The sequence below is a fragment of the Crocuta crocuta genome, unplaced genomic scaffold, assembly GCF_008692635.1.
Source record: "Crocuta crocuta isolate KB4526 unplaced genomic scaffold, BGI_CrCroc_1.0 scaffold90, whole genome shotgun sequence".
Taxonomy (NCBI): domain Eukaryota; kingdom Metazoa; phylum Chordata; class Mammalia; order Carnivora; family Hyaenidae; genus Crocuta; species Crocuta crocuta.
In genome coordinates this window covers 4,208,723-4,225,896 of record NW_027527449.1, presented here as the reverse complement: position 1 = coordinate 4,225,896, position 17,174 = coordinate 4,208,723, and the positions used below count along the sequence as shown (strand labels likewise).

At 45.3% G+C, this 17,174-nt stretch overlaps 1 protein-coding gene across 2 annotated transcripts in view; it reads right to left on the bottom strand.

Moving 5' to 3' along the window:
• Positions 1-17,174, bottom strand: part of STOX2 (storkhead box 2) — a 109,444-nt gene that overhangs the window by 12,658 nt on the left and 79,612 nt on the right. For both annotated transcript variants that reach the window (XM_077761956.1, XM_077761961.1), the window contains exon 2: positions 5,658-5,810. In XM_077761956.1, the coding sequence (XP_077618082.1) occupies positions 5,658-5,810 (153 nt within the window). The remainder of the gene's footprint in view (positions 1-5,657; positions 5,811-17,174) is intronic.

Sequence of the window (17,174 nt, the reverse complement as noted above, 5' to 3'; positions counted from 1 at the left end):
CAGGAGACAGTCTACGAATGTGACGTAACATACATGTCTGTCTGTGTTACCATCTTCAAAAGGCATCCGTAGTGGCGAGGTGGGAAAGGCAGTATTGCTTATGAATAATGCATTGTTTAGTATAATTATTTAATTTTTGAGCTGCAGTTTCCCTTTAGTCTAGAGCTCTGCTCTTCAGAGATGTACTCTGGTTTTTACGCAAATGGCTTCAAGGCTGATATAATAACAATTTTTTAAAATTTTATGATCGTTTCTGCACAAAATGAACTCCATATGAATTAGTGATATAACCCAAACCATACATATGAAATTCTTGAGTGCCGTCATAAAATAAAAAAAATACTTGCATATAAGAGAAGCAACTTCAAAGAGCTCCTATGCCCCACTAACAACGAGGGCTCCTACTGAACAAGTCTGGGGTACCATTCAAACTGACACAGACTAAAACGCTCCAGATGAGACTGGATTCACACCAGAGGCTCATGAATGATGCCACTGGGGTTGTGTGGCATAGCAATCCCGGGTATCAAACCCATACTGAAAACTAACTGTATCTTACATGGTAGCTTGCTCGCAATCAACACTGTAACAGAGATGAGTTTTTCCAGAACATGGCACGCCTCATTTATAAGAGTTCATGACTGGCCAGTTTACTGTGCTGTCATAATAAAGGAGAGCTGAGAACAGCTGTTACTATGAACCAGAACTGTAATGGTATTACAGAATGTGCTGACTGTAGACCTTACAAGTGCTGATCACAGAAAACCTACAAAACTATACAGAATCATGACCATAATGTTGTCATGTTTACTTACTATTAAAAATAAGTGCTCCTGATAAATGGAAAATAAGAACGAGTTTCCAAAGAGAATTTACATCTAAAGTCTTCATGTCTTGGATTCTCATGTATATTGGTCAAATACTGTCTAATTTGAAAAAACAGGTTAGAGACACCTCTTGTCCAATTTACCTTCCATACTTCTTACCTGTGAGTTTTCAAAGCTTTAACTGAAAGTCACTGATATTTATGATGCTTATATTATGATGAAGCCTCAGTATAATGTATTGTATTTTCAGTTGTCTGTGAAATCCAGACTTCCATGAGAGGTCTGCAGGGCTCCCCTGGGACAGAGATGGCTGTGATGCGTACTTTCAAAGTTTGCACATTCAACCACTTCCAGATTCTATTCCCAAAGTTCATCATGAATTTGGATTTTGAGGGCTTAAAGAACAAAAAGATAACCTCTGTATCCAAATAAGGCTGACACCCGACTTCTCTCCTTTTCCACACCTTTACATGTTCCAAAGCAAAACCAGAGACCTAAAAACACTGCATGACAATGAGATGTTGCTTAGACTTACATCTCTCTTTAATCCTGCAAATCCGAAAATTGTAGGAACAGAGTGCTTACATATACCTTCTATATGTTAAACATTTTACACGAAAACTTGCAACGGGCTTCTCTGGATTATTTCTTTTCATTGGTGAAGAATACTGGCTGAGGGAGAATTTCCAAGAACCGATGTAAGGGGATGAGATGGGAGACAGAATATGATGAATATGTATACGTATCCCCTCATCATGTATATTCATGTTAATATTCTCTAGCAAATTCAAAACCTCAACCGCATCAGCAGCCTATAGGTCTCTTTCTCTGAGGGTCAGCGTTCCTCCCAGGAAGATCCAATCATAACAACCCAACAAGTACTCATCCGATTTAAGTGATCCTTCTGGATGGATGGATGAGGAGTACTTACATAGCTGAGAAGCAAGTACTTATTCTTTTTTCTACTTAAAAAAAAATTCTTGTTTCTGTAAAGGAAATTTCAAAACTCAACCAATATAGAAAGGTGATAAAAGAGTTTACATTTCAGTAGGTCAGGGATTTTGACTAGGAGACTTTTTGCTAAAAGCTTTCTTTAGAATATGGGTGTCCGGGGGTGCCTGGGTGCTTCAGTTTGGTTGTGTCCAATCTCAACCTGCTTCGGATTCTGTGTCTCCCTCTCTCTCTGCCCTTCCCCTGCTCATTCTCTCTTTCAAAAATAAACATTAAAAAAAAGGATATGGTTGTCCAAAACAGTAACAGAGGTCCAAATCTAGACTATTCTTTATACCTATAACATATGCATTAAATACAAGAGCTCAAATGTTTTAATGATACTCAATTAGCTTCCAAAACTTTATTTTCAAGGAGTAAGTCTTACCTTAAGAAGACAAAACTGCCATAAATATGATACTTAAATCCCTTCAGAGTTTTAGCACTGTGTTTGAAAATACATTTTCAAATAGAATTTGAATAGTATTAAGTTTCTAAATTGTTTTGTTCTGAAGTACTTTATAAATTTTTTAAAATGTTTTATTTATTTCTCAGAGAGAGAGTGAGTGAGCAGGGGAGGGTCAGAGAGAGAGGGAGACACAGAATCTGAAGCAGGCTCCAGGCTCTGAGCTGGCTGTCAGCACAGAGCCCGACGTGGGGCTCGAACCCACAAACTGCAAGATCATGACCTGAGCCTAAGTCGGCCGCTTAACCAACTGAGCCACCCAGGCGCCCCTGTCCTGAAGTGCTTTAAATGATAGCGCAAAGAAGGAAGAAAATCAAAGACAGAAAAGAAAAGGATGGAGGAAGAGAGACAGGAAGGATGAAGGAAGACAGCCAGGAAACAAAACCTCATTTTATGAAATACTAGTTTAAAATATGGAGCTATTGGGGCACCAGAGCCCGGAGCCTGCTTCGGATCCTGTGTCTCCCTCCCTCTCTGCCTCTCCTCCACTCAACTCTGTCTCTCTCTCAAAAATAAATAAACATTAAAAAATAAAATGAAATAAAATGCGGAGCTATTGCTGAACAAAGTTTTAAATCATTACTACCATGCCCTAAACCAGTAGCCGGCAAGAGCCAAATGTAATTATTTTACTTCGTGAGGCATCTGACCTTCTAGCTGCAACTACTCACTTCTGTAACTGCCACATAAGCAGCTAAAGACAATACATGAACAAATAGGAAAGGCTGTGTTCCAACAGACTTCCAAATAAAACTTCATAAGCACAAGTGGCAGGCCACACGAACCTGCACCCATGGTTTGCCACCCCCTGCCCTAGACTCACATTTGTACAGCGTCCCCGCAATCTGGGGCTATCATCAGTGTCACAAAGATGACAAACGTGGGGTCGGCTCCTCTGGGTCCGTCTGACAACAAGGCACTGGGATCTAAGTTCATGGACCACAGAAGCTCGCAAAGCAGTTGCTCATTTAAGTACAGGTGACCTATGAGTTTCTCTACAAAAGTATTCCAACTTAGTGGTATTGTAATCAACTGCCAGGCAATTTACTATTTTCTTTTGCTATTTTTCACAATTTATTCTTACATACTTGGCTCTGGGTTCTTTCCATTCTCTATTTCATGGCCCAGTAAAGGGAGAGGTCTAACCAATTTTGGAAAAGCTATGTGATCTCTCATGAAGCTACATAAAAATAGATTTTAAAAGCTGCTGGGGCGTTTGATGTCAGAAGAGGCCAACCAGGTATAAGGCCACCAGGAAGGGTCTCTCTTCACAAGGGCATTACGTCCATGAACGGCATCTGTCGCCTTAGATCGCTCTCACCTGGGATTCTGCTTAAATAACTACTGAAAGGAAAAGGGTTTGCCTGGAAGTTAACGACGAAAGACAATCGGGCAGTGAAGAATATTCAGAGATAATGTTAGAAAATTTAAGGTAATTTATAGGCTGCAAAAGGTCGGTTCGTGTTAGAGTTTTTAAACAGTACACATAATTTCAAAACATGTTAATTAGAAAACTGAAGAAGGAGGAAAAATCACTGGTGGAGAAATGTAAAGCTCCTTTGGGGCAAAAGGAAAAGTGGGGAGACTCCATATGACAAACGACTATTTACTTTAGAAGAAGTCCTTTCTTGGGGCGCCTGGGGGCTCAGTCGGTTAAGCACCCGGCTCTTGATCTCAGCTCAGGTCATGATCTCACGGTTTGTGAGATCAACCCCTGCTCCGGGTTCTGTGCCGATAGCTCAGGGTTCTCTCCCCCTCCCTTTCTCTGCCCTTCCCCAATCACACGTGGGTGCATTCCCTCCAAATAAACAAACCTAAGAAGCAGTCCTCTCGCCCTCTGCCATGGCTGGCGTGCGTGTTCTTACACCTGGACTGGGAGTTTGTCCAGGTCCGTGTTAGCCAATGGAACGTCGGCGGGCATGGTGTGACCACAAGGCTGAAGAGCCTCCGTACAACCAGACTTGTTCTCGTGTGGCCTCTCGCGTTTCTCTGAGCAGAACGGGCCTCTGCTTGTCCCCTTTTCCAAAGAAGATGGGGCACAGGTGGGACAGGGCCACCTGAGCGGGGCCGGTCTGGATCAGCTGATTCCCGGAGAACCCACAGGGACTTGAATAAACGCTCACTGCTGTGTGCCACTGATGTGCTGATTATTACCCAGCATTTTGGTAGCAAAAGTGAACTGATTTGGCCCGTAGCTTCTCTTTTACCAAGTTCTCTTCTAGGTCGAATGAAAACCATGTCAAGGGCTCATTTCAAGACTTCTATTTCTATCTAGGTATATGTTGAGTCCAAGGTGGCAAACTGGTGGCCCAATAATGTGTCTTATTCGACTTGCAAGTGGCTGGCACACATGTATTAATATGTACACACACACAACACACACATAACTGCTGATAGTTAAGGAAATCTACAGATGTCACATAAAGCTGAATTTCCAGATTGTCTTGAAAAAGCAGTGGAAGATTTGAAGCTCTGGAAGGGTTCGACATTTTGGGGTGCAGGGGGCAATACACTGGAGCTGAGCAGTGGGCTACCTTGCTTGAGGTAGGGCATACAGTCCTCAGCTCATCACCATTCCTCACATCTTCTTGGGCTGGAGGCACTGAATGCCGTTCATATGGCAGCTGGCCTACTGTCCCCTTATTATAATATTTAAGAGAAAAGGAAACATTTTTTTTTCTTTTAAAATGAGATCTTAACTAATTTATCAAATGTCATATTATTAAAACTCATCAGGCCATGAGACAAGCATGCAAGATACGCTTATTTTTGACCTTACTGTCTCTTTAGTGTAATCCCTTGGGACTAAACTTTTCTAACACGCTCCCATGCATCATGTATTTAAAGAAGGTCAGGGGAGTCTGGGTGGCTCAGTTGGTTAAGCGTCTGACTTCGGCTCAGGTCATGAGCTTGTGGTCCATGGGTTCGAGTCCCGTGTCAGGCTCTAGGCGGACAGCTCAAAGCCTGGAGCCTGCTTCTGATTCTGTGTCTCCCTCTCTCTCTGCACCGCCCCCCCAAACCATTCATGCTCTGTCTCTCTCTCACAAATACATAAACATAAAAAAATTAAGAAGGTTATACTGAAGTTGACTAGAGGTGGTTTTTGCCAGCATTCTTCATGGATCCTAAGTGCATTTTGTCTTCTCGGTGCCGCTTACAAAATGTATCACACTATTACCTGAAGATGGCACATTATCTCAGAAGTAAGAGAGGTGCCTTGATTTTTAATTACAGCCCTAACAAACGTTTCTGGTCAGTTTTGGCAAAGGATTTTTTTTTCTATTACATTTCAATGAGAGGAACGGTCCATGTCAGGTCCCACAGCGACCGGCACACATGTCTGTTTAGAAAGTGAAACAGCCTCTTCCTGTTACCTGGGAAACATGTGGTCAGGTGCTCCGTCAGTGCTTCCTGGGTGACGGGTTTTCTCGCGGAGTTCATTGCCGAGATGGCCAAGCACAGGATTTCCCCGAGTGGAATGAACTGAGATTGACTGATGGGAGACATGCTGATGGGTGACACATCACCTGCAGAAAGACAATTTTCAAGGAAGCGGTTCATTAGAAGACCCAGCCTTTTCTCACATGCGTACACGCACGCGCACACACATGCGCACACACACACACCACGACCCTTCCCTGTTCCCTGTATCATGAATACGATCAGCTCTGAACACTGAAGCCTGTTACAGCCACACAGCCGATGCCCCTCACGTGGAAGGGTGCCCCCAAGAGCAGTGGAAATTCCAACGGCCTTGACAAATAGAATCTGCCTCTAAACCCTGAGTTCTCCTTTCCAGACTTCCAGCTGAAGGGCGTATGACACGGGACTGAAAAATGATCTCTGCTTTTATTAACTTGGAGCCAGTCTACTCAGGAACTGCCACTTCCACCTCAACAAATGCACTTGTGCAAACGTGAGGATTCATTCATTCCGATGTTGAGTGGCTCTTTCCGGGTCAGCCATCTGCTGGGGGCTTGGGATTTACGTGGGAGAGGGAGTGAGCTCCCCTCCCCAGATCATCTCTGTTCTCAAGGAGCTTTTACTTAAGTGGAGGAGACAGGCATGTAGACCAAAGTTCTCAGTTCACCAGAGAAGGCTGAATGACAGACTCTGGGACAGAGGGGACAGGATGGCGGTATAGCAGCACCGGGGGTGGGGGAGCTTAGAAGCTGGAAGGGAGAGGTTTCCCCAAGGACGTGCAGCCTGAATCCAGTGCTGAAGCGGGAGTGTGCCCGGCGGCTGGGAGGTGTGGGGGGACGGTGCCTGCAGGCAGCTGCGTTCTGGGGCACAATAGGGAAGACTCAGGGCCACCATGAGGAGACAGCTGAGTGCCCAAGGCCTTCATCCTGTGAGGGACGGTCAGCCACAGAAGGGATTTCAGGAATGACAGAGTCAGATGTGAATTTCAGAAACCAGATGGACTGGCGGGAGCAGGAGAGAGATCACCATCCGCAAGGGACCTGGCCTCCTGCACATGTTTGCAACTAAGAGACTCCGTGGCGGCAGGAGAGGCTGAAGACCCAGCAGTGAGAGGCTGCAACGTGAGGTCTGCTGAAGGTCTTCATTTCTGTAACCTTTATGTCACAGGGTGCTGCTTTTCCAGTTATGTTCTATGGGTTCCTAGAACTCCCTGGAATGATCTTGGGAGTGGGGCTGGGGCCCCGGCAGCGTGAGAGGCTGGAGGGGCAGGAAAGCCTGATCCTGACACCTGGGGGCCACCTGTTTCACACATCAGGGCTCGGCTGGGTCTCCCTCACAAAAGAGCCCCACAGGAGGAGGGTAAAATTACCAGCGGAGCAGAGGAACTAACTGTGAGCTTCTGAGCTGATGTCCCACGTGTAGCTACATAACGTCTCCTTTTTTGTTTCCTAAGCCTGATTCGCTCGTGTAATAAACTACCACATGGCTGGCCTGGGCCTGGGTACTGGGCAGCCTGTGGCACTGGGCAGTGGCCTCCTGGGATGGTGTCAGGGGTCGGGGTGGACCAGCCTCCTCACTATCGGGCACGCTGTGCCTGGCCACACCCCCTGGTTTGCTGGGAGCCCGGAGGCCCTTTGAGAAAGAACCTAAACGTGCTTGGGTGGACTAGATGCCAAAAGGTTTGATGGATGAAACCAGGCAATAGGGCGGGGACTGAAAGCCCCAGAAGAGGGTTACAGCTAACAGGTGCAGGGGTGAAGCAGCAGGGCACCCAGGGTCAAAGGCTGGAGCCCCAACACCGCCCACCAAGCACAGCTCAGTCCGGGGNCCCAGATCCAGAAGGAGAGAACTGCAGAAGGCAGGAAGTGACCAGAACCCAGGCGTGTCTGGGGCCAATGGAACACAGAGAAGTATCATAAAGAGAGGCCTCTTGCAAGCATCCAGTGGGGTAGCAGTGGGTGGAAGTGAGAACGTGAAAGTTTGGCTGTCACTGGGGATACAAGCTTCACTCACTGGCTGGTAAAGCTCAATTCATACTCATGACTCAAAAATGAAAGACTCTGTGGGCTGGAACCATCTCAGTGGGCAAGGATGCTACTGCCTAGAACAGTGTATATCTTCTTTTTTTCTTAAGTTTCTTTATTTTGAGAGGGGGGAGGGACAGACGGGGTGGGGGGAGAGAAAGAGAGAGAGCGAGAGAGAATCCCAAGCAGGCTCTGCACTGTCAGCACAGAGCCTGACGCAGGGCTTGAACTCATGAACCTTGAGATCATGACCTGAGCCGAAATCAAGAGTCTGACGCTTAACTGACTGAGGCCACCCAGGCACGCCCAGCGTGTATCTTCTTAAAACCTACTGTACCCTCAGTTCAGACCAGATTTTATTCTAAAGGCTCAGGTGTAATAGACGAACCAGCAGCGGTGAGGTGCAGGGGAGGTGGGGGTCTGGAGCTATCTTCGTTCAAATCTCCCCTCCCCACAGTGGGCCCTGTAGCTCAGCCCCAGCCACCCAGTTAGTTGCCAGGGTAGCCGGTGTAGACCCTAAAGTCACCTGGGGTCTATGTGACTTTACACATGAGATGAAAAGGCAGCTGGGGTCAGCGGGCCATGGGGGAGATCAGTGCAGATCCTGTGACCTTTAGACCTGTGACCCATCTGGGAGTTGAACACCTTCTGAACTTTGCCTATGAGGATTAAGGACTTCTCAGAAGGCCAAGGACACAAAAATACTAAATAAGATTTTTTTTTAATGCAGGTCTTCCTTCTGGTTTTGTAGAGGTTACAGGGAACATGCAGTCTCTGTAGAAAAGGTGGGGCTGTTAGTGAACTGACCACTTGAGTTCAGGCCACTCTTGTCCTTTTGCTTTTAGCTGAAACCATTTGTTTAGTTGAACTGCTATCTTCTAAGTTAATTTCTTTTCATTCTTCACTGCCAGCTACAAGGGCCAGCACACTTCAAGTGCGTCTGAATTGCATTTGGGTTCGAAAAAGCTCTGTTTTGCTACAATATTAAATATATGCGCCGTAACTTCTCACTCAGGGTATAGATGGGAATGGAATGTGGATGCCCTCAGTGACTATCGCGTCACTTCAGTTTTTATACTGCACCAAGATAAATTATTTTCCACTCCCCCCTGGTCCCCAAGTCCGGTGGCAATCCCTGTCTAGGCCATGCCCATGTGCTGGCTGGACGGGCCCCTCCGCTCCACACCCACTGCTACCTGTCCTCCAAAGCACCACTCTCTCCCCTGACCCACTGGGATGGCTTGATGCTGTCGGTTTTCCCTGTGACCCGACACTGCCTTCTCCACAGGGCAGCCAGGTCTCTGAGAAACAGAAAACATGCCGTCCCTCTGCACAACGTCCTACAGCGGCTGCGCACAGCGCCCCGGAGAAGGATCGCATCACCTGCGGGGCCCACAGGGTCAGGGTGTCCACCCACCTCTGGGCACTACCGCATCCCCACCGTCTCCCTCGGCCATGCTCACAACTTCCTCTATTCTCTGATCACGACAAGCTTTTTCTGCACTCAGGGCCTCTACATTTGTTGAGCTCCTGGGATGCTCCCTGCACAGACCTTTGCTGGACTGGCTTCTCTTCCTTTGGGTCTCAGTTTAAAAGGGGACCTCCTCATGGAGCCCTGTCTTGACCGCCCGATGCAATGCTGTCCCAATGCTATAAGAGAGACACTATCTCCTGTTACCCAAATGTGATATGTGATTTATAGTAAATGCATATTTGGTCTCTATCCTCATTTCTTGCACAGAGCTTCTAAAACGGGGAATGGGGGGTGGAAGGGGATTTCCTAAATGATGAGATATAAGGTGTCTTTTGTTATGTTAACAAGGTCACTTTTGGGCCGAAGCTGCAGATGGGGGCTGGTGGCCAGGAGGCTAACTGTGATTAGAGAGATCGAACTCTCAGTCCTACGCCCAGCCTCCAGGGAGGGGAGAAGGGCTGCGGGTTCAATCAGCTGCCACTGGCCAAGGATTTCATTAATTACGTTTCTATAACGACCCATAAAAACCCAAAGGATGGGGTCCAGAGACCTTCCAGGTTGGTGAACATGCGGGTATTTGGGGAAGAGGGGCGTGCTCGGAAGGTTCCAGGGTCATGGAAGGTCCCAGTCCCTTCCCTGCACTTGACCCTATCAGCTCTTCTGAGTTGTATTCTCGTCTAATAAACTGGCGCTCTAAGAAGTAAAATGTTTCCTGAGTTCTAGGAGCAAGTTAACTGAATCTGAAGAGGGGGTCATGGAAACCTCCAACTGATAGCCAGTGGTCAGAAGCACAGGTGACAATTTGGGCTTTCGGTGGCTTGGAAGGAAGGCAGTCTTATAGGAGTGAGCCAATTACAGCTACTTCGCGGGTGAACACATTTTTTCTGAGCCGCCATAATTCATACTGTTCTAAAACGAAGGGGTAAATGGGTTTTACTTCACCTTTGTTTCCTTACAAACATCCATTGAAGTACAGTCCTCAGGGAACATCTGTCAAATCCAAAAGAATGCAGGCAACACCTGTGGGACCTGATGCTATCTCCAGTAAGAAGGTATCAGAAATCAGCTGAACCGGAGGACATCCCANGGGCTGGAAGCCCCGCCCCTCCCCCCCCCCGCCCACCTGCATTGGTAGCAGAATCTCAGCAAACTACTGTCTTCACTGTCTGAGTGTGTGCACGCGTGTCTGTGTGTGCTGGGTCACTGTCTGTCTCGCCCACTTGACTATAAGCTCCGTAAAAGAGCAACACATCAATGCTACATTCCTACTAGATTTCCAATGCCTAGAATCATGCCTAGGGTACACCAGACATCCAATAAATGTTTGCTGAATGAATGAATGAATGAATGAATGAATGAGTGGATAGCTATGGATAACACTGTAATCTCAGGAGCTTCTCAGGGTCTTTAAGGGATTGTGACTTCCCTCATGCATTTTGCTAAATCATTTCAAACAAAATAGCAAGAGACCTAATATACTAAACCATGCAATTTCTAAGACTCCCTCTAATAATTTCATCAACAACAGAGCAACCAAACACAGCAGTTACCATGGAAAAATAATCATACACTAAATGAGGTTTAGGACACCCATTTAAGGTCTGTATTAAAGGAATCATAGGTATCTCTCAATACAACACAACACATCATCCAAGTTTGCCGTGATTTTCTATGGATCTTTTATATAAAGACCTGCTTAATGAGCCAGCTAATCGCTCTTAATTAAAATACTAGAAAATTCTTCCAACAACTGGAAGTTACAGTCAAAGAAGAAAACAAAGGAATGTAAATACTGCCAAAATCTCATGGATCACCATAATCTATGGAAACTACCACACTGTGTATAAACTATGAATTGTTACTTGTCTGTAATTTATGGGACAAATTTCCTATTGTCAGAATTAGTTCAGAATGCATTCAATAAAGACAACTCATAGCTACTTTGCAGACTAACAAATTCTTTCTGGGCCACAATTCTGTCCAGTTGTTCCACAAAGAAGGGGTAAATGGGTTTTACTTCAGCTTTATCTTCTTGCAAACATCCATTTTATTACAGTCCTCGGGGGACATTTGTCAAATCCAAAATAGTTCAGATAAAACCAAGCACGGAGCCTTGGACAGAGGAGGCATTCCATAAGTTCCTGGTAAATAAACTGAAACTCTGAGAAGACATGAAAATATTCCAACTGTAAGCAACCCTCTTTGCTTTTAAGAGCATTCGATATTAAAGTTCAATGCCTCAGCGAACATTTGGACGTCGCTTTCATTTAAGGTACGGGTCAGCTGAGAAGCCTGAGGACAGAGGAGACCACCTGCCCAGGGTTACGGGGAGAGGGTGGGGATCCCCGCAGAGGCGGGAGAGAGCACATGGGGGGCTGGGACCACATGGCAGCCCCCCCGCCCCCCGGGGGAGAGCTGGGCACACCTGGACACAGCTGGGGCAGGCTGGGGTGGGAGGGCGAGGAAAACAGGAGCCAGGTCCTGGCTGACCAGGGGCTTAGATCTAATGCTTGATGCTGATGGCGGATCTTTGTGTGTGTTTGTACAGAGGAATCAGGTGACGTGCTGATGTCAGAAACTCAGTCCCATGCCACTGTGGGAAACAAACCAGGATTGCAACAATTGCCCAGGCAGTTGACAAGGGGCGTCTGGCACAACAGGCAGAAATCGCCCATGTGCCGACTTTCTCCATCCCGCCGGATCTACAGCTAGTTATTTCCACCTCAGTAATATCTGTAGCACGAGCGTATGTTTTTACTAGTGGAACCCCTCTCTCTATTTTCCCTTCCAACTTCTGGCCGGTTCGTAGTTGGAATTATTTTAAAAAAACATGCTCGATGGGGCGCCTGGGTGGCTTAGTCGGTTAAGTGTCCGACTTTCACTTAGGTCATGATCTCGCGGTTCGTGGGTTCGAGCCCCGCTCGGGCTCTGTGCTGGCTGCCAGCTCAGAGCCTGGAACCTATTTCAGAGTTTGTATCTCCCTCTCTCTCTCTGACCCTCCCCTGCTCATGCTGTCTCTCTCTCTCTCCCCTAGAAATAAATAAAAATATTAAAAAAAAAATGCTTGATCACGTAATTCATCCTTTCAAGAAATACATTTGAGAGCCTGTTATATATTCAATACTTTTAGGCACTTGCCTTGCAAAGTGGTTCCTATCTTGATTCTATTCGTGAAGAAAGAAAGAAAGAAAGAAAAAAAGAAAGATAGAAAGAAAGAAAAAGAGAGAGAGGAAGGAAGGAAGGAAGGAAGGAAGAAGGAAGGAAGGAAGAAAGGAAGGAAGGAAGAAAAAGATAAAGACTGTAATAAAGCTTAGTTCTTTTTAAATGCCATTTTTTTTTCAGTCATTAATCTAGGTTCTCTGTATTCCTCAGTCTCTGCATATGAGGGAAGGCAACACATAGCCTATGAAGACATCACTTTCGTAACAATTTATACCTATCTCTTCCCAGATGATACCTGCAGCTTTCCAAAAGACACCTCTCATCTTCAAGTCCCCATCTTCACACAGCTCTGTAAAAGAGGACAGCCAAAGGGGCACCTGGGTGGCTCAGTCGGTTAAGTGTACGACTTTGGCTCAGGTCATGATCCTACGGTTCATGAGTTCGAGCCCTGCGTCGGGCTCTGTGCTGACAGCTCAGAGCCTGGAGCCTGCTTCAGATTCTGTGTCTCCCTCTCTCTCTCAAATAAATAAATGTTAAAAAAGGAAAAAAGAGAAGGACAGCCATAGTTCTTCCAGGTGAATCACATCATAATAAACTACAACACTGAAAGTACCCTGAAGCCCATTTTCTATCTTAACCTTCTTTAAATAATCCAGTTTTTTCAAGCACCAGCATTATGTTTAAATTGCCCTGTTTTCCTCTTTATTTTTAAAGACAACTTTTCCCTGTAAATATCAATTTAATCTGTACTCCAGATTGAAGAGTTACCTTTGACCCTAGTGAAGTTCATGAATCAAAGCGACCTACTTCCAAGTGCAGTTCTGAAACTGTACTAGTTTATAATCGGGAAGTTTCCAACATACAAAGGCATTCAGGAGGTATTTTGCTAAGCACCCGGTTTCTCATAACAAAACCCAATTACCACTCCGCGCTGCTGTTTCCTCGTCTGTAAAATGAGGGTTTGGAAATAATGTCAAAGATTCCTTCAGGCTCTCACGGATTCTGTGACTCTGTATCAGTGCAGCAGGATTCTAGCATCAAAGCATAATACAGTACTCATGTAAAGCTCTATTTCCACCTTGCTGGAGAGACTATTTTAATAATCAATCCAATCTGAAAAAAAAAGTAGGCTTTAATTTTAAAAAGAATAGCTAAATATATTGGTTATTAATCTTTTCCTTTGTAATAAGGGCTTCGTCATTTACTCTTTCTCATTCAAAGTTTCGCTCAGCTTTGCTCCTCGGGACGAAAGTGTGCCTGTTTTTGTTCTCTGTGTTGCCAAAATTAACACTAAAGTTAAAATTATAGATGCCAATAAAATTACCACATGCGGTAGATACTGTGACTCATAAACATGGTCAAACATGCCTATAAAATGTACAGTGGGCACAGCGGCAGTTCGACTCTGTTCCTTTCAATGAACTATTCACAGAACTGACAAGCCAAGTTTTATCTGAAATGCCCTTGAGCCTGGGGAAGTCATAAGCTCTCTGAGGTTAAGGGTACAACGTCTCTGATGCAGGACACTGGACAGACTTTGTGTTTGACAATGGAGTTCAATTTATGAACCCCAATTTTATTTGTAAGTGTTGTTTACTTCTTTGAACAGACGGTCTACGATATTTTTTTTTGCTCGAGAGGAACACACAGTCCCTTCCCATACCCTCTGGAGCACACAGCGACACCTGCAGGAAGGCAGAGCATTACAGTCGCGTTATTTTAAAACAGGTTTCCCTCGAAACCAAATTATTATACTTGACGTTCGAATCTTTGTATTTGAAATCTAAAAGGAAACTGGCATGTTTGGTTTAAGTGCCACTGTTTTCAGAAATTTAAGGCTGAGCCTTCACTGCAATAAATAGTCTGTAGCAGTAAAGATGACTTTTTTTTAAAAGGAATTTTAGAACATTTAGAAATTCTGCAACAGCTTTTCTAAAGTCACCCAGTGCTTTATTTCAACACATGATGGATCTCTTAGAGAAGGTTCATTTCCTAAGCTATCCTTTGAATAAATACACTGTCTTAATCCCAAAGAGAAATGTAAATAAGGGGTTCCCATTAATAATACTAAAGTTAATGGTGTCCGTTCCCTACGACTTTACTAAGAAACTTCTGATGAGAGTAAACAAGAGCAATCATGTTGGCATATGGCTTGTGTGCACGTGCGCGTGCACACACACACACACACACACACACACTAATGGGATTGTGTGTACCACATCTCCTGAATCTTTCTGCTTATCAGTCTGTCTAATGCACAGACATGCAGCTAGGTGTGATGACAAATCAATCGGTTCACCGGTTTCTAGAAGAAACCCATTATCTTCCTTAGTCTACAAGCCTTCATTAGTTACATTAGCCATCACTCTTGTTACTGAAATTTGACTACTGATAAAAAAAACTGTCACCGGATAAGCAGAGATGGGCAAGCCGGAAAGGGTGGGGAATGAGGTAGAGAAACGCAAGCAATGGGCAGTGATGGCTGAGAACGCCCTGCTGGGGGCCACTGTCACCGTCACCAGGAATGACTACTGACGTCTCTCTAATCAGAGCCAGTTAACACTGCCGGACCATTCTGCTCTTGCGCTAGATTTGTAGCTGAAAAGTTAGGATGGAAATATGAGCCATCAGGCCAATCAAATGCTTCAGGAATTCCAACCTTTGCTCGGGCCCCACACTGTCCCATGTGGTGTCCGTTAGGCCCTATGGAATAAATCCTGGCAGAGCGCCATACACAGGCAGGCACGCAAATGTTTGCTGGATACCGAGGTACTGCACATACATGGACAAGGCAAGGTAAGACCCTGCTAGCTGCCAGACATTTCCATCACCGGCTGCCTCCTTCTCTCTAGACCCTCACCCAGGGCTAAGCGACAGTCATTTACCCCCAGGGATAAAATCATGATGAAACACCAGTCCTAGTTGAACAATTAATAACATCTGAGACGTCATGCACCTGTAGGCACCTGGCCAACAGAAGTCCTGAGGAATCCAGTGTCCTCCTTGTACACTGCGTGGGGCAGTCTCCAGGCCTATGGTAAGCTACCATGAGCTTCTCTTCCCTCTCCACCCTGGACCAGCCAAACACCAGTGACATATAAGATGCTCCAATTTCTACTGATGACATTTCTCAGCGACAGTTCAACACAGGAATCTGACATCTCCAGGGTCATTCTCTTCCACCATTTACAAGTTAGAATCACCACCGCTGTTCCTCGGCTTCCGTACTCCGTAATTCCCCAGCTTACTGCTGGTATTGCAACCATACTCTGACGGATTTCTCTAAAATGCGATCACACCAGAACAAGACGGCCTAATTAAAGGACCGTTCCCACACTGCAGCACAAGGGTACTGAATGACGGCTACCAGCTCCCCAACAACCGGACACTCTAACCATCCCTTCCAAAGGCCATGGAGGCTGTTAGGAAAGTTCCACGTATGAGTCTGGAAGGAGGTACAGAGGTCAGAGGAGACACACAGAGAAAACACCCAACTCACTGTGCCAAGAAGGAACTATTCTCTCCTGAGCCTGGCCTCACAGGATGCGTAGAGGCCATGGACTCCGCAGCCTAAACTGTAGGCTTGGAGCCCAGTCCTGTTCTTTGCTGGCTGCGGGGTTTGGGGCAAATCATTTAATTTTGGGGGTCGCAATTTCTTCTCAGGCAAAGCACACCAAGTGATGCTCACCTGACAGAGTTGTGGGGGTTAAAGAAGATAAGGGATATTGGGTGCTTACACGCCCCCCCGAGACCTAATAAATATTTGACAAATGTAGTAGTATTTTTACAATTACCTTCCCTAGCCCATTTAAATTTATTCCATTTATTCTTTTATGGTGTTTGAATTTCCACCAATAGCAATTCAATAAAACCATCACTCTGTCCTAAAAAGGAACTTTTTTCCTAAACAAAACTGAGACATGTGCAAAAAAGACTAAGAGAGTAGCAGTCTTTGTTACACTAGTATGAATTAGTTTAATCAGACTGCTCACCTCTTAAATATGAGCATGAGCACTGAGCAAATGGAATAGATTGGGAAGCAGAAAATTTAAGATATATGTATTATATATGTGTATATATGTGTATTATATATATAATATATATTATATGTGTACATATACACACATATATTTATATGTATATATACCTATATGTGTACACATACGTGTGTGTGTGTGTGTAAAAACATCAGCATTTGGGATGTATTCCTGGGCTGAGGGAGAATGGTGTGAAAGCAAGGGGGAAGAGAGAAGGGCACCAGAAGATGGGAAACTGTATGGATAGAGAGTTACGAGGGCACCAGACAAAGCTGGCCTCTCAAAATTCTGGCTGGGCCACTCTTACCTGAGAGAGGAAACTCGGCCCTTGAGGAGGTACTCTTAGGTACCTTAGTGTCACTAAAGACCAGTGACACTAGGAGCTACATCTATAATCTCCGACAGGACCTGGGCACAAGGAGCCATGATGGTTACTCCTTTTAAGGAAAACATCCTGTGGGATTCAAGAGAGTCACCTATGCACAAAATCTCGGAATTCTGCACACTCCTTGGCTTGTGCGGTAATATGCTTTGTAATCAGGTAAACCATAAACAATGTCCACATGGAAAGGCCACATCTTTACATGTGTTCTTAACAGTAACAACCCTCTATGAGCCACGTACAGCACCGTCCGTAACCACATCTCAAGGTAAGAACAATCATCATGGCTATAGTCTGAACTCCCGACATCCACCCTGCAGTATCTGCCCTGTGAAGACTCTTAAAATGAACAAAACAGACCATTCTTGCCCTCTAAGACGAATGAATGC